The following is a 25,294-nucleotide window of genomic DNA, read 5'->3' on the forward strand; positions in this document are numbered from 1 at the left end:
GTCCCACAACCACATTCTGTCATGAGTATGAGTCAAACTAAAGACAGTTTGACAACCTTTGTATTTAATGCATTAAATATAAACATTGTGGTCATCTTGAATTCTTAAAGGAACAACAATATATTTACTGTATTAAATCATAAAAAGACCATTTCCATCAATATTGGAAATGCGTTTGAGAGATGGGGACAGCTGAGAGGATTCTAAGACGATGGCCATTTTTCCTCCTAAACAGTGAGCGTTGAGCTAACCTTAACTAATTTATCACGTCTAGTGGTCGGAATACTTAACAGATTTTCATTCAACCGGCTGTGTGTCATCACATTATGTCATCCCTGTGTTGCGAGCGGCTCAACCTCCTCGCTTATTTGCCGGTGAAAGTCACGTCACTCAGTGGAAAATCAACAAAGTACCTCGTTAATGGGGCCTGGAAAGTAGTAAGGCCAACAGCCACTGAACTCCAACTCTGGAATGTATATTTTCGAAGCACTTGGCTTTCATTTTTGGGATAACAGGCTGAGCTTTGGCTACCATAAACAGAGCCAGCCACACATCTATAGCGAGCTGAAAGATAAAAAAGAACATGCGCTGGTTTATAATTTGCAGACAATAAATACATTGCAAATGTATACATTAGAGGATCAATTTACAGTGTATGACTCGTAATTTTCATTCTCAAAGTACAGTGTTGCGCTTGTGACGGTTTAGTGTCCTCAACCCGGCAAACCGCATGCACTTCGAATCTGGGTGATGGGGGTGAATTTGGCTTTGTAGTACTCAATTTAAACGACAGCCGGCAGTGTGCCATATTGTTACTTTTAAGGTCAATCTGACTCTTCATTTGGGACCAGTGCAGTGGAGAGAATGTGATGAGGAGTATATGTCGTGTTGATCCAGTCCAAAGTAAAGTTGGCCTCTGAAGGCCGGGTCTCTGGTAAGGGCACAAGGAAGTGCACAGTCGCTCCCACAGCCAGAAGTGCAGCTGCTGCAAACACAGTGAGGCCTCGCCTGAGGATCAGCTGGGTAGTGGAGAGACGGACACCCTTCAGCTGGACCACATGTCCATCCTGTGTCGCAGTGTTCCCGTCACGGCACTCAGTGCCCACAGACATGTAGGCATCCACTGGCTTGGGAGACAGACATTGATCATTACTTTATTTTGTTAAGTCATATGGAAAACGAACAATGTCAAAGGACAGCAAAAACGTAATAATATAAATGCCAATTGACAAGATAAAACAAGCTATGAAAATAAATGTAGATGTTTTGTTGTTACAGGCCGCTTACGTTCCCATGGCTCGCTGTCTGGTCAACAGTGTTGTGACCCGCAGCGTCTGACAGGACAGCTGTGCTTAATAAAGTCATGGGAGTGTTTTTCTGTGCTCGGTTTAAAGCCTGCGAACAAATACAAACAAAAACTAAACCAATGTCTAATTCCTCAGATCCTTACATGCAGTAAATAGCTTTTGAAAGTCCAGATTCTGAGGCCCTGCTGAGCATACCTCATCTGTGATTCTCTCCCAGTTTAGCTTAAAGATGACAGTCATGTAGACGGTGCATAGTAAAATGAGACCAACGAGCAGTCCCAGCCAAAAACCTGCAATTATTCAGTTAAGTGCAGAGCAGGCTTTCCATGAAAATAAAAACCCTTCTCTTTGGAAATGAAAAACAACAAATCACTTCATACAATTACCTAAAATTCTCAGTTTTGCAACAAACGTTAAAGTAACGCTAAGTGGAAGTCCTATGCAGTAGTACCCAATAAAATTGCCCACGGCTGGTATCTTCTGTTTGCCCGTGCCCAAGAAGATGCCAGAGCACACGCACTAGGATGTAAAGAGACAGATCTCTAATTATTATGCAGTCTCACTCCATTGGCCACCATTTACTAACTCCTGTCGAGTTAAACATTTATATATTTGGCTCTTTCAACATGCAAATACATTTGCTGTGTTTACAAGAAGAACTGTTATACTCACCATAAGAGCATCGAAGAACTGAAGGAAACAGTATGCATTCATCAAGTGTGAAACCAGACCTATGATCTTCCTGTAATAGGATTTTATAATTGGCATCTATTTTTTTATTCCAATCTTTGCAATCACAGTTACTGAAAGAAAGTGCAGCTGCAGAGACTCACTCATCAGAGGTGAAGATGACGCCAATCACTGTTTTAGTAGAGCCAAGCACAATACCTTCAACAACTGCCATGCTAGCTGGGAAAAAAGGGATGTAAAGAAATCAAACATTAAATGCTGATTTATTGATTTCGGCTGCATCGACAGAACATGTTTAGAACTGACCTGCGAGAGCGAGTGACATCTTGCAGGTGAGGATGGCCCTGGCAGTGTCTCCGGCACCGAGAGCATTACCCACACGGGCGCATGTTGCAGCTTGAACACCAAGAGGGAACTGTGGATTCATCATTTTTTTAGATAAAAGTATGAAAAAGAATTGGCTTCTGAGAGTGTTCAGAAGTAAACTAACTCAAGGTGAACAAACCTTGAGTTTGATATGTTTAGAGAAAGGTTTTATATGGGAGAATATCAGCTCTGACGTGTTATTACCATGAAGGTTATGAAAGCCACCGTCATCACAACATGTTGGGCTGCCAGCTCGTCTTCACTCAGCATTCCTGATCATTAGAGACAAAGGAGAAAGTCGTGACTCAAAGTTTGTATCTGGTATGTTCAAAACAAATGTCTTAAATTTGTATAATACTTGGATTACCTGCAAAGAATCCACCAAACTCATAAACCCACCACTCAAAGCACTTCATCAACGTACTGGGAAAGGCCAGTTTCATGTAGGAGCCCCACTCCTGCAGTGATTCCACAGACCAGCCTGCAGGGGGAGAGAGACACTTATTCAAGTGCAGGGAAACTCTTGGAAAGATCAAACAAAGTGGTCCAGGAGATCATAAAGTCACCATAAATATCTGCTAAATATAACTGTCCCTCACCTCCCCATGTTTTTACATGGAGCTTCTTCCACCAAATGTAAGCAAACAGAAACGCGCAGATGTAAATCTGAGACAGAGCATTGGCTGCTGCAGATCCGCTGTAAGACATGGACACAGACAAGTTGATATCAGTGTGTGTGTGTGTGTGTGTGTGTTTTAATCAGATTTAAAATGGTGTGTGAGTACACCTACCTAACACCCAGATCCAGCCAGTAAATAAAGATGTAGTTCGTCACAACATTCGCTATGTTTGCCATGGCAGCAGTGTACATTTGTGGCAGTATTATACCCTGAGTACACAAACACCAGATCATTGCCGCAACTTATTAAAATTAGACTGGATACGATTTATAACATACACTAAAATAAGATGATACAGAGGGCCAACACAGAGAACTTGAATGGGTTTAAGACAGCAATCCACCTGGTTCTGCAGGTAAGACACCTGGAGATGCTGTAGAAACATTGCCTACAGAGAAAGATGATTTCAGTTAGGTGTTTTTAATTTATTTAGCAGCTTGTTGAGCAGAAACACTACAAAACAGGATTAGAGCATGTTGAATTGTTGCTGAAAGGTGAAAGAAAAGGTAGGACTGACTGGTACTGCAGGAAGGAAGCCTGTAATATACAGCTGAGCTATTCTGAAATCAAGACAAAGAAGCACTTTCTCAATCTAAGATAAGATACAAAGTTCATTCAGTCTCATTCATTTTCACTGCCATTTAGTGGCAGAACATTTTTAAGGAATAAAAAAAAATTCTGACCAAGGTTGTCATAGTTTATGCTTGAAAGGGATAGTTAAAATACTGGAGCAGAATGGGTGCAATAAAGTGAGATTTTTTTCTTAATGTAGGGAGGATAAGGTCTCGACTTCCCAAGTTTAAACGCACCCACATCCCTTGTGCAATAGCATCGCAACATATTAGGTGCTGTACCTGGCCACCTCAGGGTTCTGGCCCAGGCACAACAGGATGGCCTGGGCATTGATGAGCAGACCCCAGCAGGGCAGACAGAACAACAGCAGGATGACGATGCCCCGCTGAAGGATCACTCCCACCCGCAGCAGGTTCTTACCACCAAATGTCTGCACATCATAATTCACATTTTAGAAAGGGGTGCAGTATTAAACAGGAGGGACAATAAACAATTCAAATGTATTGTATCATCATTTTAAAAGAGCTTTCCAAACCTGAGACACCAAAGTGTTGCATGCCAGTCCCAGACCATATCCCGTTGCTGTAGTGGTAATATTAATGGTCTGGAATGAATATGAAACAAACTTGATGGAACCAATATTTCTATGACTCTTAACAGTGAATATACTGTTGATTAACTCATCAGGCATGTGAGACAATTGTAAAATCTCAAGAAGTTGAGTATATAGCGTTAATATTTAATTTCCTCCCTTGGAATTACATTTACACCTTTCATTCCCTCATGCTAGCCTCCACAAGTCTACGGAGCATAAGGATCACCACTTACAGCAGAAGCTAATCCATAGCCAGCCATCACTTCATTTCCCAGACGCCCACAGAATATGGTGATCACAAATGGGAGCAGGTAATTGAGGATTCGAGAGAGCAGCTAGAAAGACAAACATGGACAATGGTGCAGTTGATACAGCACACAGAGGACACGTTGTAAATTACCAGAAACACAAGTCGCAATTAATAAGCAGGGCTCTCTTTGCAAATGAGCCATCACACTGTCATGACTACCTGCCATACGTTGTCTTAGGTCTAATGATTTCTGCTGTGACGTCACAGACACAAAAGTATGTTTACCTGGCATCCGAACCTTTTCTTTTCGCCATCAATCTTCTGTTGTATAAATCAGGTTTTCAGCAAGGACAGCCTCAAACCACACAATCCCTAACAGACAGAGGAAGGTATGTAAACAGTGTCAATCCTTACCAGAGGGCCGGTCATCCTCAGGATGTGGTACAGTTCCTCTCTGTGGGCCAGGGGAACTCTGTGGCGCACCCACCTGCAGCAGAAAAGCTTGTCGCTGAAACCCTCCATGTCTGCAGCACAAAATGTTAAAGCAGATCCTTCTGCTGGAGTATCGGCCTTTTATCTCACGGTCTCTGAGATAATGTTGTACCAGATAGAAATATTTGCTCAGCTGCCCTGGAATGAAGCCAAGGCCAGCTGAAACAACGAAGATGGTGGAAAAACAAGAAGCAAAAAAAGCTCGCAATCACAACAAAGACTAAATTGGATGACTTAAAAGCAAGAATGTTTTGATCTTGAGTGGTTTAATATTGAAAACACAATCACAACCTACAGCTCTGGTTGTTAAGGATTCAATGAGTATTTAGGCTGCCCGCGCAGCGGCTGGACTTTGGAAGCAGGAGGACTGACACAGAGATTAGGTGCAAACCGACAATCATAAAAAATACATGGCACAGCTCATTACATGGTGGACCATGTGGGCCTGGCAGCACCAGATTAGATTTAATATGGCAGCCTTATATAGCCTGCCACTGACGAGGACCTCAACCCCACTACAGTATAGGTAACTGTGCTCCATACCTGACAACACAATTACCTAAACTATAACAACTACATTAAAATGGATTCCTAATGTCAATTATCTGTATGATCTCTATTGTGGTTACACATCACAATAGAGATCACATAAGGCCCGGACAGGTAATTCAGTTTTACTACCCTCTACTAATTAATAAATGGTACCTCCCGGAACTATAAAATGGTGCTCATGTACCCTGGGGACTAGACCAAGGACTGTTTAGGCCAGGGTTTTCAAACTCCCGGCCCGCGGGCAAAATCCGGCCCGCTACGTCATTTTATGTGGCCCGCGAATCCGCCAGCAAAAAAAAAAAAGGAAAAAAAAAAAAGTCTTTTTTTTTTAAGTTAGACTAATAACAATAAAAATATCCCCATAGACGAAATTATGAGCCAGAAAGTCGTAGTTATTAGATAGGCCCTAGATAGAAAGTCATAACTAGAAAGTCAAAGTTATGAGATAGAAAGTCAAAAAGATGAGATAGAAAGTCAAAATTATGAGATAGAAAGTCAAAAAGATGAGATAGAAAGTCAAAATTATGAGATAGAAAGTCAAAATTATGAGATTGAGATTGACAGTCAAATTTATGAGATTGAAAGTCAAAATTATGAGATTGACAATCAAAATTATGAGCTTGAAAGTCAAAAAGATGAGATTGAAAGTCAAAATTATGAAATAGAAAGTCAAAATTATGCTCTGCTACACTCTGACCGTGATGTCATCAGTCTAGCGCTGAACATTCTATGCAATACACACCCATTATAAAATCTGAAACAGACCTAAAATGTTCCTGAAACTTAATCTGTGACTTAATGAAAACCGTGCTAGCTATTAAAATACCCATTTGGCTCAATATAGTTCGGCGTTTTGTCTGCGTTTTAAACTTAAAAATAATGTTTCTACGTTAATGTATGGCTAGTCAATATGGGCCCGAAGTTAAGTCTTTTTTTGGCTCTCTACACGCCAAAACCCCATTCAAGTGAATGGAGCAATTTTGCGCCGTTTTTTGCACACAGCCTTTGTGCCACAAAGCCACACTGAATAAAGTTTGGGTTTAGTGATTGACGACAGTTTCAGTGCAACATATTTAATGTATCGATCAACCTCATTGCTCAAGGAAAGAGTCAAAGAGGCAAAAGTAGAGTGGATAGCGATTGTGGAAAACATTTATGGAAACATGAACTTTGAGACTGTGTATTAATGGATGTGTTAAGTATTGGACCAACAGGGACCATTGGGAAAGTAACCATCAACATACAGTACACCCACCCTTATATGAACTTGAGTGGAAGAGTTCAAGGATTTATTGTTGAAGCGACATACAGTTAGTTAGTCAGTTCAGTGATTAAATGGAGAAGATACATAAGCTCATGCAGTAACAAAGCAGGCAAGGGTGAAGACCAAAGGCAGTCCAACCGCCAGCTAACAGCATGACAGGACAAGTAATGGCAAACAGGTGTGAGTGAAAAAAGAAAGTGGTAGCACAGGGAGGGAAGGTGTGCAGGAGACAGGAGAAAAAGGTCAGAGGGCACCTGGTGGACAAGAGTATGACAAAGAATTAGTTTGAGGAGATGGAAATGTGGTTGAAGGGAGGGAAGGATAGGAAGGACATGACAGTTTTTATAATTTCAACAAACAAATGTGTTTGTGGGAGACTTTGACAGTCAATTCATTTTAGTAATGCAAAAGCACATATTCTGATAATTTTTGTATTCTGTTTATGTTGACTTATCGTCTGCATTATACTTAACTTGTTTGAGTTTTAATGTAGTAAAGTGAATGTGCACTCTTTGTAGTGTGTGATCCTAAGCTGTTTGCGTTGCATACAAGTATTTACAGCCACTGTAAGTAGTATATAAGCATTTAGCGTGACAATGTGAACCCTTACACGCTAGATAAGAAAAGAGAGCGCACTGTTAATATTCTTATTCAACTAAATAGAACTTCGACACACATTTCTACAAACGCCATTATTTATTTTGCCATCAGACGAGGGTTACACTTACAAATGCTCTAAAGATTCAGGGGGAAAGCAAATTCTCTGAAGCATTTATCATGCAGAGCTGCATCACAGGTTGACATGAAACAAGTGCAGATGAGAGGAAAAGCAGAAGGACCATTACAAAATGAAATTGTTTATGATCAAATAAAGAATGAATCTCTTTTAGCTAAATGTTAGTTCAACCGTTAATTCACTTCATTTTGCATCAAATCTACCAGTGTTTTAGGCACTTCCTGTCAAAGATAACAAGTCCATCAGCACAAACAACAACTGAATGTCCAAGGAGCTCATCCGTTAATTGGGACCAGTGCAGTGGAGAGAATTTGAACGGGAGTATATGTCGTGTTGATCCAGTCCAAAGTAAAGTTGGCCTCTGAAGGCCAGGTCTCTGGCAAAGGCACAAGAAAGCGCACAGTCGCTCCCACAGCCAGAAGTGCAGCTGCTGCAAACACAGTGAGGCCTCGCCTGAGGATCAGCTGGGTAGTGGAGAGACGGACACCCTTCAGCTGGACCACATGTCCATCCTGTGTCTCCGTGTTCCCGTCATGGCACTCAGTGCCCACAGACATGTAGCTTTCCACTGACTTGAAGGAAAAAGTATCATATTCATTTATTTTGTTGAGTCATATGGAGAACAAGTGCAGTAAACCTAAAAATAAAAAGTTGTCAGATATTTGGTTTCTTGGACTGATATAGAATATTACATTTAAAACAAATGAGAAAAGCCCATTGATAACAGTGTGAAACTAGCTCGGTTGCTATCTAGGTTGTTAGTGTTAAGAACAACAAGCCACTTACGTTCCCATTACTTGCTGTCTGGCCGTCTGACAGGGAAGCTTTGCGTAATAATGTCATGTCTGTCTTTTTCTGAGCTCGTTTCACAGCCTGCAAACAAGCAGAAACAAAAACCCAACAAATAGGTACAGAGATTTGTCAGATTTGCCTGAGCAGCCGATCCTGTATAAATGAAGCAGATTCTGCCAGTATATCGAAACAGCTGAGGCCCTGAATGATCCTGATTGTTTGATTGGCCAGCGGCATACCTCTTCTGTCATTCTCCTCCAGTTGAGCTTGAAGATGACAGTGATGTAGAAGGTGGATTGCAAGACGCCACAAATGAGCAGCCCCAGCCAATAACCTGCAGAGAAAAAGACAAATTAGTCCGTCAAAGACGCAGCAGGCCTCACTTATAAGAACTTGCTTCATGCTGGGCAGTCATTTATTTGTTTCGAATGTCTATGAAAGTAGCAAAACATGGTCACTTCATGTAATTACCCAAAATTCTCAGTTTGGCAACAAACGTTAAAACTACGCTCATTGAAAGTCCTATGCAGTAGTATCCAATGAAATTGGCCACAGCCGGTATCTTCTGTTTGCCCGTGCCCAAGAAGATGCCTGTGCACACACACTAGAATGGGGAAAACCTTTTTATTTGACATAATATGTCTTGATTTTGGCATTCTACTGCAAATATATTTTGCTGGCTGTTAGACTCACCAGAAGACCATCAAAGAATTGGACGAAACAGTAAGCGTTCATCAAATGGGAAACCAGACCAATGATCTTCCTGAAAGGATAATTAAGATTGTGTCTTTGTGTGTAGCAGTTGTACTGTAACAACTTTAACAACGTTATCGTTCAATAAGTGAAATGTAAGTGCAGCTACAAAGACTCACTCATCAGAGGTGAAGATGAAGCCAATCACTGTTTTAGTAGAGCCAAGCACAATACCTTCAACAACTGACATGCTAGCTGGAAAAAAGGGGATGTAAAGAAATCAAACATCAAATGCTGATTTATTGATTTATTGATTCACATCAACAGACCATGTTTAGAACTGACCTGCGAGAGCGAGTGACATCTTGCAGGTGAGGATGGCCCTGGCAGTGTCTCCGGCACCGAGAGCATTACCCACACGGGCGCATGTTGCAGCTTGAACACCAAGAGGGAACTGTGGATTCATCATTTTGCACGGAAAAAAAATACATTCAAGAATCAGAAAGAATGAACACTGATTTACAAACGAGCTTGTTCCTGAAAGTGTTTAACCTTCTTTTTTTTTAACTAATCTAAATCTGACTTTTAAAGTGAGAATATCACACTCTGACTTGTTGTTAGTACCATGTAGGTCATGAAAGCCACCATTGTCACAACATGTTGGGCAGCCAGTTCGTCTTCACTCAGCATTCCTGATCGTCAGAAACAAAGAAGTTTGCATCGCATGCTGTTTTGATTAAATCAATGAGCTTTGAGATAGTCTTAAATAACATAGATCTGTATTAATGTCATCATGAAAATATCTGGATTACCTGCAAAGAATCCACCAAACTCATAAACCCACCACTCGAAACATGTCATTAATGTACTGGGAAAGGCCAGTTTCATGTAGGAGCCCCACTCCTGCAGTGATTCCACAGACCAGCCTGCAGGGGGAGAGAGACACTCATGTATGTAGACTAAAAAAGATGGAGGCTGAAGAGAGTGATGCATGAAAGCACAGGGAAACTATAAATGTGAAATCTCTCACCTCCCCATGTTTTTACATGGAGCTTCTTCCACCAAATGTAAGCAAACAGAAAAGCGCAGATGTAAATCCGAGACAGAGCATTGGCTGCTGCAGATCCGCTGTAAGACATGGACACAGACACGTTGATATCAGTATGTGTGTGTGTGTGTGTGTGTGTGTGTGTGTGTGTGTGTGTGTGTGTGTGTGTTTTAATCAGATTTAAAATGGTGTGTGAGTACACCTACCTAACACCCAGATCCAGCCAGTAAATAAAGATGTAGTTCGTCACAACATTCGCTATGTTTGCCATGGCAGCAGTGTACATTTGTGGCAGTATTATACCCTGAGTACACAAACACCAGATGATGCGATGATGAGTACCACTTTACATTAATTATGTTTTGACTCTCTGAAAAAAAATAATTGTGTACAGGATATTAAAATGCACCTGGTTCTGCAGATAAGACACCTGAAGCTGATGTAGAAACATTGCCTGAAAGATGTAAAAAATAGATTTAACACACATTTGAGAGGTAGTGGTTTCTCTAGAGATCCCTGAAAAATGATTGAATTTGCTTAAAAAGGTGAGAGAAAAGACACAACTCACTGGTACGGCTGGAAGGAAGGTTGTTATATACAGCTGGGCTATTCTGAAATCAGAAGGCTGTATTCAGATCCAAGGAAATGATAATCTCATACTATACACTGTTCAATGTCATAATTTGAAGCTCATTTATTTCCACTGCCACTTAAAAACATATATTCATCGCAAGAAAATGTTGCCTTTCATGAGAAATAATAATAAGATAGTATTTTATACAGTGTATGCTTAGCCCTGGAGAATGAATGAATGAATTTTATTGATATAGCGCTTTTCACAGACAGTAGTATCACAAAGTGCTTAACAGAGAACAGAACACACATTAAATAACACAGAAGAGGCGTGAACTGTTAAGAGGTCATGTGATCAATATTTGGAATACTGATAATCTGTTTATGCTGAATCTGCTCATAATCTGTGGGGACCAGATTTGATTTGAATAGTAGAGGTGTTTGAGAGGATGAGGTGTCGTGCTCTGACTGAACACCATTCGTGAACAGATTTACGTAGTCACCTGGCCACCTCAGGGCTCTGGCCCAGGCACAACAGGATGGCCTGGGCATTGATGAGCAGACCCCAGCAGGGCAGACAGAACAACAGCAGGATGACGATGCCCCGCTGAAGGATCACTCCCACCCGCAGCAGGTTCTTACCACCAAATGTCTGCGCACAACAGCACAGACCGTGTTTATCATTACAGAACAGGGTGTAATGAATGAACAATGGGGATGTTGAGTTTGTGAAATTGAGGGGGAGGGCAAAATTGCAAAGGGCAAACCTGAGACACCAAAGTATCGCATGCCAGTCCCAGACCACATCCTGTTGCTGCAGTGGTAATATTAATGGTCTGAAAGGAATTTGAAACAAACTTGAATCCCTCTGATGTAACCAATGTTTCTATAACTCTTAACAGCAAATATAGTACTTATTATATAAATTTCCTCCTTTGGATTGACATTTACACCTTTCATTCCCTCATGCTAGCCTCCACAAGTCTACGGAGCATAAGGATCATCACTTACAGCACAAGCTAATCCATAGCCAGCCATCACTTCATTTCCCAGACGCCCACAGAACATGGTGATCACAAATGGGAGCAGGTAATTGAGGATTCGAGAGAGCAGCTAGAAAGACAAACATGGACAATGGTGCAGTTGATACAGCACACAGAGGACACGTTGTAAATTACCAGAAACACAAGTCTCAATCAGCCTCAATCCACACAATCCCTAACAGACAGAGGAAGGTATGTAAACAGTGTCAATCCTTACCAGAGGGCCGGTCATCCTCAGGATGTGGTACAGTTCCTCTCTGTGGGCCAGGGGAACTCTGTGGCGCACCCACCTGCAGCAGAAAAGCTTGTCGCTGAAACCCTCCATGTCTTCAGGACCAGATACTAATGCAGGTTTTTCCACTGCAGTGTTGGCCCTTTATGTCAGTTACTTATCTCTGATGCTCTCCAGGGACAGAATTCCCTGCTGCTGTGCAAAGTATTTCAACCCCTTAAAAGGTAAATTATTAATTCAGTCAAGAATTCACGTAATGCATTTCAGGTTAGACACACAAAAAAAGACAAAATGATTTAAACCAACTATGGTATTCTGGTAACATGGTACACAGTACATAACATGAGTAACTATATAATAATGTGTACTAAGTGGAAGCAGAGATGCACAAAAAATGACATTTACAATCAAATTTAAAATTCAAATGCAGTTAAAATGTAATTTTGCATCTCATTGCGTTCGCTGAGTGAAATGATTATATGGCCAAGGTGCCATTGTGGGAAGCATATTAATAACCATAACCTGCCTTCCTTCTACCTCTGCGTTGTCAGATGTGAACAGACAGAAGGTGTGAAGTCATTATTATTGATGAACATCTCTTGCATATGAATGCCTGGAGAAGAAGTGAAATCAGTCCAATCAGCCTCCAGCCTTCAGGGCGACATGTTCATTAAAGTGTTTTAAGGGATATGAAACATAGACATCATGATGTGGTTCTTTGTGGGGAGCACCAAAGGTTAAGCAGTCAGCGCTCTGGCAACATCTGAACTGAGATGCAGCCCTCTGCTGCTATCAGGCAGAAAACCCCATTCAACTATCTGCAGAGAGACAGCGTGCATCACTGCGAGATTCATAGATAGAAAACATATTTTCCACTTGAGGCAAAGCTGGTGTATGAATATGTATCAATGAGATTACACACTCAGATTCTGGGTGATTTATGAGATTTCAAAATCATACTTTCTAGAACTGCTGCCTCAGCTGGACCAAATATGATGATTGCACTAAGCTCTCAGTGATTATGTTTCTGGTGAATTCAGCTTTCCTCATAGACGGAGAAGTGATGAGTCTGTGCATCCGTGGAGTGTATTTATTAGTTCCATTGGAGGGAGCAGGAGTTTAAGACACACAATCATGAAGATGTAGCTTCCACAAACTGAAGTGTGCTGCTGTGATTGCTTCTCTCATTGAAAATCTGACTTAAGGATAAAGCCTTCCACTTGGTGTAGAGACAGATTCGACAGTAATACACACAGTGTGCTTGTGTCGTTGCCCACTTTGGAAAGTTGGACCCCCCCCCCCCCCCCCCCCTCTTTCATCTCTAAGCCCTTCAACTCTGTAGAAAAATAATAATGTTAGAAAGAACATCAGTAAGAAATAATTTGACTATAACGTCCCCAGTTTTCTCATCAACCAGTGTGGGCTTTTGGCAAAGTGATGGCAATAGGTTTCATCGAAAAAAACATTTTGTGTGAATGTCGAAATCCATGGTAAAGAGTGACATCTCACAGCGAGACTACACAACTATAGTGTGTGTGTTCCGTGTGCAGGTTTCTCTCAGATCTCTCAAAGCTTAAGTATGAATGGGAGTTCTCACTTTATAATTGAGAGCAGAATGTGCAAGGTTTGTGCTCGCTCTCCACTCAGAAGTTTCTTTGGATATGGCCCTGACACAGTATGTCAGCACAACCATGTTCGTCAATGCAGTACGGCAAAGAAACACAGCATGGTTTCATAGAAATGAATGCTCTAAAATAAGAGTGTGACGCACAGAGAGGCGGTATCGATGTTGTGTTAGAACAGCGGTTCCCAAACTTTTTAGGCCGCGCACCCCCTTCTACATCCCGACTGGGTTCGCGCACCCCCCCCCCCCCCCCTTAATAAAAAAAAACAAAAAAAAGAAGCAACAGAGCCTTTTAAGCCTTCATAGCCGCATAAGAATCGGACCAATGAGAGAACAGTTTGCTCGCGCGTGGCATTTGTTTACAAGATTTAGTCCGCTGTTAAATGTTGCAGTGTGAACACAAACCGAACAAAGGAGCAACTGCAACAAAGCAAACGAACTGAAGGTGTGAAAACGCCCTGAAACACTGCAACAAAGTTTCAATAACTTTCAGTGACACAAGGCGTCACTTTTAAAGAGCAATACGGATGCGAGCACACACGCACAGGCTCAGAGGCAGATTATCACATTTAACTTACAATTAATGAGCGACTAATGTAGCCAGGATGTCTTCGGACAAAGCATCGATGCGGCGACACAGTGTTGTTGGACACCGGGATCATGCACAACTTTTTTGCTTCTTTCTCCCCAATCATACATTCCACCATCTCTCTGGCAGCTGGCAAGCACACGTCTTCTGCGATTGTGTGCGGTAGCCCCTTTCTCGCTATTCTGTAACCAGATATGAAGCCCGTAGTGCGTCATTTATAGACCAACACATGAATGAGACTGCAGTTGTTTTTGGCTGTTTTGTAACTCCTCCAATTTGGATATAAACAATGTAAGGGGCTTTTGACTTGCACTGGCATGCTTGGTGTTCAGGTGGCGACGTAAATAAGAGCTTCAGACTGTTAGCCAGAACCTCACTGCACACCACGCACTGTGGCTTTGGGGAATCTGCGTTGCCAAACCAAGTGAAGCCCAGACACAGATACTTTTCATCATATTTCCTCTTTTTTTTCCCAGTCTGATGCTCACTCTCGTTTCCTCTTTTTCACCTTGACTCCGCGATGGGCCGATGTGCTCCAGATTTGTCTGTGCTGCACCTCTCCGTTCCCCTCGCCTCCGATTCCTCTCTCTCTCTCTCTCTCTCTCTCTCTCTCTCTCTCTCTCTCTCTCTGTCCCTCTCCTCTTTTACGACTGATAGCTTCAGATGTCCCACCTTACAGTTTTTAAATTAAAATTACATTTTTTTTAAATATTTAATATTATTACACCATCAGACCGCCATTACACTTTTCCTCTCGCGCACCCCCTAGAGGCAGCTCGCGCACCCCCAGGGGTGCGCGCACCCCACTTTGGGAATCCCTGTGTTAGAAAGTACAATCAAATGTAAATATACGCACACACAATTGAATGAAGGGGGCTCATGCACTGTTCTTCTCTTACAGTGCTAATATTGTTTTGCTACTGAACTATATTAAAAAAGCCAGATTATTATTTTTTTGCTAGACAGGGACAAGTGTCTTGATAACCCCAGAATCAGCTTTGAAAGATTAAACAAACAGAGTCAACTGTACTGAGAGCGAGAATACGATTATTTTCATCTGATCCATTGATCTCACCAGATCAGAAAGGATGTTTGAGTTCTATCTGTATATACACCTCTGATAACAGGAAAGGGCGAACAGAAATGTGTAATTTCTGCTCAGTCTGAGTGTCCTCTGCAGTGAGCTCCCCTTAGTGAGACAACCCGAAGCCCTCGAGGCTTCATGTTGGCGAAATCATTCAGCCTGTTGGAATGACTGCCACGGATACCATGTGCTGCAGCGGCAGTGATTTGTTTCTGTCACTTGTTATTTTCCCTAACACTGCTCTGGCCTTTGTGTTTTCTAAGTCCATCGTACGGCTCCTCGTGTCTCTGCTTCCCTGCCGCTAGCCTCTATATATCGTCTTCCAAGCTTTATTTCCCCTTCTTCTAATTGTCTCTGCCCATCCAGACTTGTTTTTCATGTGAAATTCACTGTTTTTTGAATCAGGCATGTTCATTTTCATCTTGATCTGACAAACTGTTCACTGATGCTCTGTGGGATTGTCGGAGAGTATGTGCATTGTACTGAGACTACTAGAGAAACAATACAAAGTTTTAAAAAAGCTACAAAAGTTCTTGAAAGATGATTATGTGTCAAAGAGTTAGCAACGGAGTTTAGTTTTGGCTTAAGCTCCGAAGCTGTCTAATGATGATGTGGAGGGTGAACACAGTCAGAAAAAACAGAACGACTCAGAAACTCAAACACTTCCTCAACTCTACTTTAATTAGTTTGATGAAGTTTTCAATTACAAAATTGGTATTTTGATGTGCTTCTTCTGGAAAATACATTAGCGTCTGTGGGGAGATTTTTATAAAGCTGTTTCACCACCACCCACAATTATTTTTACCAGTTGTGAGCAGCTCCGCCATTTCCTTTGTGCATTGCATTGTGGGAGAATAATACACCGTATTTAGTATGCATTATGTCTGCTTTACACTTGTATCACTTCTCAAGCATGAACACAATACATACTCCAAATTTGCTTAGAATCAGAACGTAAAATATAGAATTCGGACAGTGACAATCCTGCCAATGGATTCATGTTAAACCACTGATCTTAAGGTGACTGTGAAGTAGACTGCTAGCCCGTAATAACGGATGCAAACAATAAAGCTTTCAAAATGTTCAATAAATTGGCTCTGAAAATGTTCCACGAGGAAAGACATGCACTCAACACGTTTGTTGGACGTCAAAGACACACATGGGTTGCGTGAGTAATACTGAATGACAACATCACTTTTTTTTGTTTCCGAAAAAACCTCCACAGGGCACCTTTAAGAAGGTCAAGGTAATTCAGGTGTTGCTGGTTTGTGTGTGTGTGTTTGTGTTTTGACCATGCTCGTGCTGCGCCCCATCTTTGTTTATCCCCGATTTATGGTTTGTACCTTCTGTGGACAACCAGCAGCTAGTGAGCCCCGCTGAGCTGTGTGGTAAATATTTGTTGATGTGCTAACTGGGCATTTTATTGGAAGCATGCATCATTACTAAATCTCATTACAACGGCCCAACAGCAGGTTTTTAAAATGAAGTAAATAGCCATGTTCATGTGTGGAAAACCACACATGAACATATTGTTGAGGTCTGCACTGGGTCCCATTCTGTCCATTCACAACGCTGACAGAGTCACCTCAGCCATCTGCCGAGAGGACAAAGTCATTCATGGTAAATGTTAGATGTCCGTGAGACGAACCCCTTTGCTTATCACAAAGCAAAGTTATACAGTCCAAAACAAAAGATGATTTCTAAACTGTACCAGCTCATTTCAAAGTTAAACATTAATCTGTTTCTAGACGTATCTTGGTTTAACATTACTAGAGCTACAGCATCTCATGTTAATCCTGCTTAACCAGCTTATCCAAGAGGTAAAACAGATCTTGCGTTAATGAGCTACCAGGTTGGCAACGCTGCCTGGACAGCTTGAATAAAAGATGCCCGTATCCACCATGTCGTATTTGAAATGAAATACCAAAGCGGAGGAAAACACATGAAACAAACATGTTAAAACGAACCTGAACATGCAGCAGAATCCTGTGTTTTAGAATTGTGAGACATATTGGTTGCAGGCACCAAACAGACAAAAACAAATGGTGCTGCTTGTTTAGCTACTGCCTCCACTCTGTCACATCAAACTTCCCCAAAACAAAGAGCAGGAAAGGTTCATCCCTTCCCAGAGCAGTCCGTCCATTCGCTTCAGTTAAATATTGATGACTTTGGTTCATGATGGAAGGGAAAGGTTTGATCGCTGCTATGAGCGGACACAGCCTGTCACATCTGATGCCTCAGAGTGAGCAGTGATATGGGGCTCCGGCATCTGACCATCTCCTCTGGGGGGGGGGGGGGGGGGCATTTTGGATAATTGCTTTCTCAAATGCAATCTATCCCCGCCACGGATTTCCAAATTCTATAAAATTTCTGGTGACCCAGAATTTAATTCAGAAGCTGGGTTGTCGGCTGGTATAACAGGATTTTGTACACATCCAAGCGACCGAGCTTCCAGCCAGTGCTGCGCCCTCCACAATAATGTGGGGACCTATTTTTAATCTTGGTGCAGTGCATCCTTTTGGTTATTTTTCCAGACTACCAACAAACAGCTCACTACAACAAGCCTGGTAAGCAGTATCATGACACACATTTAGCTGCAGCAACTATTTAAAGCTGTTTCGCAGTAAAATGAGTTCAGACGACCACGTACAGAATGTAAAATAAGACAGATTATAATATAATAAGATGTTAAACCAGGCTTGCCCTAAACAGCAGAGTGTTGCCAATGCCGACTTGCAAGAGGTACACATCATTATCTCTGTCTCTCCATGCTGACCTCAGGAATGTGATTTGGTTAAGAATGAGTGGACTGTTATTTACACCATCTGAGGCTATTCTTGCTGTGTAGAAACCAGGCATCCTGGCTGGAAGAAATGTCCCTTTCGCTCTGTCTCTGGGCTGCTCCGGTGTCTTGATCTATTCAGATTTCAATGCATTCATTTATCACCTGCCAGGTCACAGAAAAAATTAACCCTACTAGAGGTCACGGTCACGGTCACGGTCACAGTGTTAAATTGCTGCTAGGTAACTAACTAGTTTTGTATTGCAGAGCGTAACCTGGATGAACTCAGGTACATAAGGATGATGGTTTATTTCTTATGCAACTTTGTGCTCTTTGAACAGCATTACAGAGTCTACAGGTGTCACGACATCTAGCGCTGCTCATCTGGTGACAAAAGTGTTGTCAGTGATCATCAGAATCAGAATAAGAAACACAGCACTGCAACAGCACACATTGATTCACAAGATAGGTCCGTTAATCTTTGACAAGATTGAGACTCTGTGACCTGAAGAAGCCTCAGATATCCAGGAGCTTTAGCTAAAAGCAAGTATGGCATAGAGCAGGGGTCTCAAACTCCCGGCCCGCGAATCCGGCAGCAAAAAACAAAAAAGTTAAAAAAAACTTTTTTTTTTTTTTTAAGTTAGACTAATAATAATAAAAATATCATAGTCGAAATTATGAGATAGAAAGTCGAAGTTATTTGATAGAAAGTCATAACTATGATAGAAAGTCATAATTCTGAGATAGAAAGTCAAAATTATGAGATTGAAAGTCAAAATTATGAGATACTTAAACACAGTCATAGAAGCAGCTCTTTGGGTTACTGTACATTTAACATGGAAATGTATTGTGAGTACATTGAAGACTACTTTAAACTGTGAATGCAGAGAGTTATTTAACAATATGTTACGAGTAGTGACATTTACAACCGGCCCTTTGTGGGCGACCATGATGCTGATGTGGCCCGGAGTGAAAATGAGTTTGAGACCCCTGGCATAGAGGGATGTACCAATCAAGTCCCTGGGATCACTATTTCACAGGATTTATTTCAATTAATATAATTTACGTAACAGGCATAATAGAGAAACTTTGGTTACACAAGAAGAAGCAATCCATCATATATGTATACGGTTATAGTTGAGCCCCTGTCCGTGGTTTGCTTTTTACATTCAGGTTAAAACAACGAAACAAACTGCAACAACAGATTCAGGAAGAAAAATAACTGTAGCGCTCATGTGCATGTATTGTGCACGATTGTGTATGCACTGACATACATGTACAGTATGTGACAGTGTTCACATCTCTGTTTCACACACACTTCTAACATTCTGATTCTGTTTTTATTATATTTCGGGCCAGATGTGACAATCCACATGAAATATAGTTTCTTCATCGATGCCATTGTAAAATTCAGCTATCAGTTTCGTTGGCTCAGTCGCAGCGGGCCGCCCTCAAGTACAGTATGGTGCCACAACAAACCCCCCGGTACTCCATCGCACGAGAAAGGCCGTGCAATATGCTCGGAGGCTAAGAACAGCCACTAAATGGATGATTTTCTAATTTGATGTTTGCAGGGTCAAGATTCACCCTTCAACCTCGCTTAAAAATGATTCTGGTCCAAGAGACAGTTTTGTGAAGTGCTGCTATCAACACAAGTGACATCGACTTTTAAAATCCCTGATGAAGGCCGTGTACTTAATCACACGGTCTAAATAAAGAGCACACTATCCAAGGATTTGAAGCAGTTACTTGAGCACCGAGTTGATTGGTGAAGTAGCGACAGTACAGTCTCACTAAAGAGGAAAATGACCTTGATTCAAGATATTGATCAGCTGTGGTAAGTGAATTATAGGGGGAAAAAAGAAAACGAACATGACAACAGGGAATAGGGACACAAATGAAGTGAGCCAGAAACGATTGCTGAGTTTTCAATCACAGCTTCCACCGTGGTTGACTTCAACCTTTCATGTGAATCATGAAGTATAAGAAGCCCGCAGTGGAGCAATTTCTTTGCCTGTTTTCCCAAAACCATGTTACTAATGATGCAGCTTGGAGAATCACAGCTCCAGCTCATTATAGCACACGAATGAATGAATGAATGAATTTTATTCATAAAGCGCTTTTCACAGACAGTAGTATCACAAAGTGCTTAACAGAGCAGACATTTAAAAGCATAAAAAACACAATGTGACCCAAGGGTCAATAAACGATCTACACAGAGAAAATGAAAAGATAAAATAATAAAAAAATGGCTGGTGTAGAATAAAAGAAGGGTGAACAGACATGCCCATTCAATGCTAATCCAATGCAGTTGTTTTTGCATGCATGTATTTGAATATGTCTGTCAACAGGGATCCCTAAACCATGAGTATGTATGAGTGTAAAGCTGAGACTCTTGTGGATTTAATGAGCTCAATTGTATTCATTTGTTAGTCTCCATCGGGGGTTTCTTGACATTTTCCAGAGCAGGAGCTCGCTATCCAATGCCATTCTTGCAGAAGTTTCAAAATGTCATTTTTAAATACCAAAGCACAGCATGAGGTTTTTTTAAAGTCTTGGTGTCTTAATGTAGTATTTTGGAGGGATTATTGACAATTTTTAAAAATACATTTTTAAGTGGTCTGAAATAAATAGTTTGCACCGAATCAGTGCAACAAATCTCAGCCCAACAAAGGCTGCAATGACTTATGGCTATCTTAAATTCCCATTATAATGTTATAAGACCTTATACACTCCGAACCAAAACACAATGTTTATTACAGATTTATGACTAGAAATGATGAAGTACCGGTACACTGTTGACCTGCTATCTACCCCTAAAGATCCCCAGTTTGTAAGGGTTATTGGACCTTGACGCGCGATTGTTTTTAACGGTTTGCAGGGTCAAGATTGAACTGCAAATAACTCTACTCATCTTTAAAGTCACCTAGATTTGCGCTATCAACTCTGCAGTCTGTGGTGTAGCACTGGAGAGAGAATGGATGAAGGCTTTTATTTCGAGTAATCAACACAGGCTTGTATCCATTTATTGGTTAAGCAGAAGCGCTGCTCTGATGAGGGCGTGAGACAGCATAAGGCCACTGCCACTGTAAAAGCCATTGTCCCTAATGTCTGTACTCAATGCTAAATTAAACCGGCTGGACTGATTCAGCCATTAATTCTGGTTGGTCAATGGTGATAAAAAAGGTAAGCTGGAGTCAGGTTTCTAACACTGACTTCACAACACAGTAAGCCTTACGAAATCCAAATAAGAGGATATCCCCAGTCATGCCCCCACCCTCAAACTGTGAAGTAAGATAAAGAGCATCAGAGGGGATTCAGCTTCTCTGTAGATGAAAAGCATGTGGAGGTAATACTAACGCACTCCTGGAGGAAAACTAAATCCTTCGAATGTGAAATATCTTTATTTATGCAATAATGAAAGACGGACTGAGTCCAATAAACACAACATGTTCATCATTACATGAGATCTGTACAAAACAATACACTTTGTAGCAATGAAACCAGGTGTTTTGTCCACATGTGTCAAATACTCATAAGACCAAGAATAAGACCACAAAACAAAATCAACATGTTTCACACCGTGTTAGTTCACTTACCAAAGCCTACTTAACAAGTCATACGAATTGTTAATAAATGGCAAATTAGGCCAATAGCCAATAGTTAAGTCATGATTTAGTAAAAACGAATCATTTGAAAACATGAATCAGTACTTAGTGAGAGGATAATTATATAACACTCACATCTCCAAACAAATGCAATCATTTTACATTCTACTACATCCTTTTCTTTTCTTCTGTGACTATTGGGATTCTGATTTGCATTTCACCCAACATGTGGTGTTTGAACTCATGACCATTCATTCTTATTGTCCCCTTATTTACAAAACACGACTCTCCCATCAGTTCAGAGTATGACAAAGATGACAATTGATAGCCACAATATGAAATAATCAACATGCACAGAACAATCACCATTTAACCATTAGATCACCATTTGCCATTTACTAACATTGTACTGAAATGCTGCCCAGCATACATATTTCACTCCTCCAGTGTATCGTCATGGAGAAAAATATCACGACGTTTTTATACAAAATTGATTATTGTGTAGCTTATGCATTGATGGGGATGATCATTTTGTTGCTTGGAAAACAATGTTTCAGTATTTAACAATCTTAATGCAAAACACAATGGAGTTAGGCATTTAAGTGTTGTTTCTACAATATTATACATTTACCAAGTAACGCTATTCAGTGCACTGCAATTACAGGGGCGGCACTACAGAGAGCCACACGTACTTAGTAGTAGTAATCAAACAGCTAATTACTGGACCACCTATTGTGCACAGGCGGGGAAAGACAGAGACTAGACTGCTCCCTCCTGGCTGACACGTTCCGCTCTGCTACGCAAGTTTTCAGTTAAACCAAGACCCTCCGAGAACTCGTGGGCCTTTTTTTTCTTTCATAGCAGGTTTAAAAAGCTCGACTCAGTAATCCTCTGACACAGTGCTTCAATCCAAACCTGTAAAATAGAAGGTCAGTGAGAACGCAACGGTACGTTAACACACTGACGTGTACTCGTCATAGCTGTCTTCATGTTCACAGTAAATACAACTCTACGACAAAGACGCTCACTCACACACGCACACACGCACACACACACGCACACACACACACACACACCTACTATATACAGTATCTAAAACGTGTCAAAGCTAAAATATCAACTTGATAAAATGCACTTTGTCATAAACTCAACACTTTGGTCAAACAAATAACTGTCTCTACACAACATCAAATACAATTTAAGGCAACAAAAATCAAGGATTCAACAAGTTAAACAACAAACGGTTCAAAAACGTACATTGAAAATATTCCTATTTACAATATTTCCTCATAGAAAAATATGTTTGACTTGCACAGTTTTAAACATGGATTCAATTCAACCCCGAGTGCACAAGACAGCATCAGATTTATTCACACATCTATTGGTTCCAGTGCAGCTATATTCAATGGATGCAACTGGCATGGGGTGTATTGTACAGTACAATATCCTGCAAGCAACTGCAACTACCAAGCAACTAAACTAATGTTGCCAATGATGATAATTACACTGTCATTTTAATTACGTAGATAAACAAGTTCTGATCACTTTTTACATCCGTGTCTGTCAATCTGTAAACATTTTTGTTGGTCAAACCAACAAACCATTTGTGTTTAATCTTCCAGGAGTTACACCAACCAACAAGCAGCAACAGTGCACAATCTGCAGGAAAAACAAAAACTACAAATACAATAAAACACAAGTCTTTGATTCTGAAGCGAGTGCCGCAGCTGAATTGAGAACCACTGCGGTGTTCTTCCATAGTGCAAGTGCGACCTCAGGGGCCCGAGTAGCCCCTGAGCGCATGTGGACCCGATCTGAGGCGGCCTGTCGAAACGCCTGTTCTGCCAGACAAGCCAGAAGCCACAACGCGAGGGAGACATCTTACAGTGGGAGGGAAATGGCGGCCGGCGAGGTCGGCTCATTGGAGCGGCAGATCTCAGAGCTCGCGTACAGCTTGAACCTAAAAGTCACAGTGCTTCTGTGTCCAGAGGCCCACACAGGCATGACGTGCGTTGAGTATTTACATCAGCGGACGGTTACATCGGGATTGCATCGGGTAATCTGTTGCAAGGTCTCGACAGGTTCGAAGTCACCGCCGTCGCCACATCTTTCCTCCTCTGAAGCCTGTGTGTGTGTGTGCATGAATACGCGCATATTTCTACTGTCTGAAGTACATTTATTTTTTTTTCATTTTACAATTAGACACAATTTTAGCGTGACAGGGACATTCGCAAACATCCTTGCCATCCCTCTGCAACTGCTTGACATTTGAGGCACAAAGACTAATAATCCACTGAGCAGATCACGAGAAAAGGGCCGAACAGGTGGGAAAGTGTAGAGGGCCAAGCAGGCGGTAAAGCTCAGCTGCGAGGGATACCAGCAGAGGATCCGATGTACATGTATCTACATGGTGGTAGAGGTGACACTGTCAAAAGAGAGAGGAAAGTTAGTGAAGTCTCTCACATTTTGATATGCGTGTTCTGCGTCATTTTGTATACAGGCTCTCACAGTGACACAGCCCCCATTTCCATAATTGCACAAACAATATTTTCAAATATGGCTTAACAGACCACGCAGCGAAATAAAAGGTGGAAGGCTGCATTATTCAACGATGCACCGCCGTTGGTTATCCTTAAGTGGGAAACAATAATAACACAACGTCTCAGGTGGTGCAGCGATCCGAGGAGTTGGATTCTGACAATCTTTACCGCTTTGTTGCTCTTACCGAACGCCTGATCACAGGCTGTCTGAGAAAACCTGTGCATGATCAAAAGATGGGGATGAAGATGTTTTGCTTTGCACGGCATTAGAGCTTTTGTTTTCCACTGTGCAAAAAAAGGGCACAGTCAACTATCACCACATCATTTGATGTTTCCACATTTCATTCGTATTTTTGCTATCTGCTTAAAAAAGAGTCACTCCTCCAATTCTATGCATGCAGTTCATTTTATTTGTTTTGAGACGTACTACTCGGTCTAATTTATGAAAACATGACATGTATTTCGTGGCTCTGGGGGAAGCTTTCTGAAGTCTGAAATCACCCTGATGTCAAAAGATGCTTCTGTTTGGTGCAGATTATCTATTTTGTGCTGAAGACTAAGATTTATAAAAAGATTTATAAAAAGATTGTGCTACACACTGAAGGTGGGGATTTGTTTAAAGTCGGCTCGGGCAGTGAGGACGTCTTATCAAAGACATCATCAGTCTGGAGCTTGTATATGATCATCTGTCTGCCTCTGTTTACTGCTGGAAAAGTACAACGGTATTCTTTCTTACAAGAATGGCGGCCACAACTAGAAAAATAAGACGCATGTTGTTATAACCAAAAAATATTCTTTAAAGGAGCAGTGTGTAGCATTTAGAGGGATCTACTGAAATGGAATGATCCTATTATATCTATATATAATAGGGAGTGAGTCCTCTTCCAAAGAGTCCGCCACATTGCATCAACATGCTTCTACGGTAGCCCAGAACGGACACACCAAGCATCTGGTTACCTGAAGGCCACCGTAACTCTCCAACCCAGGGGGGAGGGGTAAGCAGAGAGGTGTTTAGCTGGTTGAAATCTGCAACCTCACTGGCAGATGTCAGTAACTCCTACACACTGGTCCTTTAAAACGGCCATATTTAAACATAAGATGTCACCTTGGCCCTGGACACTAAGACAACTTTGTTCTCCTCCTCTTCTTTATTCCTGCAATCCTTCCATCTCTTTTTGACG

At 41.4% G+C, this 25,294-nt stretch overlaps 1 protein-coding gene across 1 annotated transcript; it reads right to left on the reverse strand.

Annotated features, from left to right (window-relative positions):
• Positions 1 to 824: 824 nt before the first annotated feature.
• Positions 825 to 11,979, reverse strand: LOC306779663 (uncharacterized protein; the record flags this gene model as incomplete). The annotated part of the gene is made up of 35 exons (XM_079271640.1): positions 825 to 1,127; positions 1,288 to 1,395; positions 1,503 to 1,597; positions 1,694 to 1,826; positions 1,980 to 2,049; positions 2,141 to 2,212; positions 2,300 to 2,412; positions 2,568 to 2,635; positions 2,731 to 2,844; positions 2,963 to 3,060; positions 3,155 to 3,252; positions 3,387 to 3,431; positions 3,561 to 3,603; positions 3,898 to 4,046; positions 4,152 to 4,220; positions 4,445 to 4,546; positions 4,876 to 4,985; positions 7,498 to 7,504; positions 7,799 to 8,073; positions 8,288 to 8,378; positions 8,537 to 8,631; positions 8,769 to 8,901; positions 8,991 to 9,060; positions 9,170 to 9,241; positions 9,332 to 9,444; positions 9,615 to 9,682; positions 9,803 to 9,916; positions 10,021 to 10,118; positions 10,245 to 10,342; positions 10,448 to 10,492; positions 10,607 to 10,649; positions 11,115 to 11,263; positions 11,379 to 11,447; positions 11,623 to 11,724; positions 11,872 to 11,979. 35 exons carry the CDS (start codon positions 11,977 to 11,979, stop codon positions 825 to 827), a joined length of 3,540 nt encoding a protein of 1,179 aa, XP_079127766.1.
• Between the last annotated feature and the right edge of the window lie 13,315 nt (positions 11,980 to 25,294).

This window comes from Melanostigma gelatinosum (genome assembly GCF_949748355.1).
Source record: "Melanostigma gelatinosum genome assembly, chromosome: 7".
Taxonomy (NCBI): domain Eukaryota; kingdom Metazoa; phylum Chordata; class Actinopteri; order Perciformes; family Zoarcidae; genus Melanostigma; species Melanostigma gelatinosum.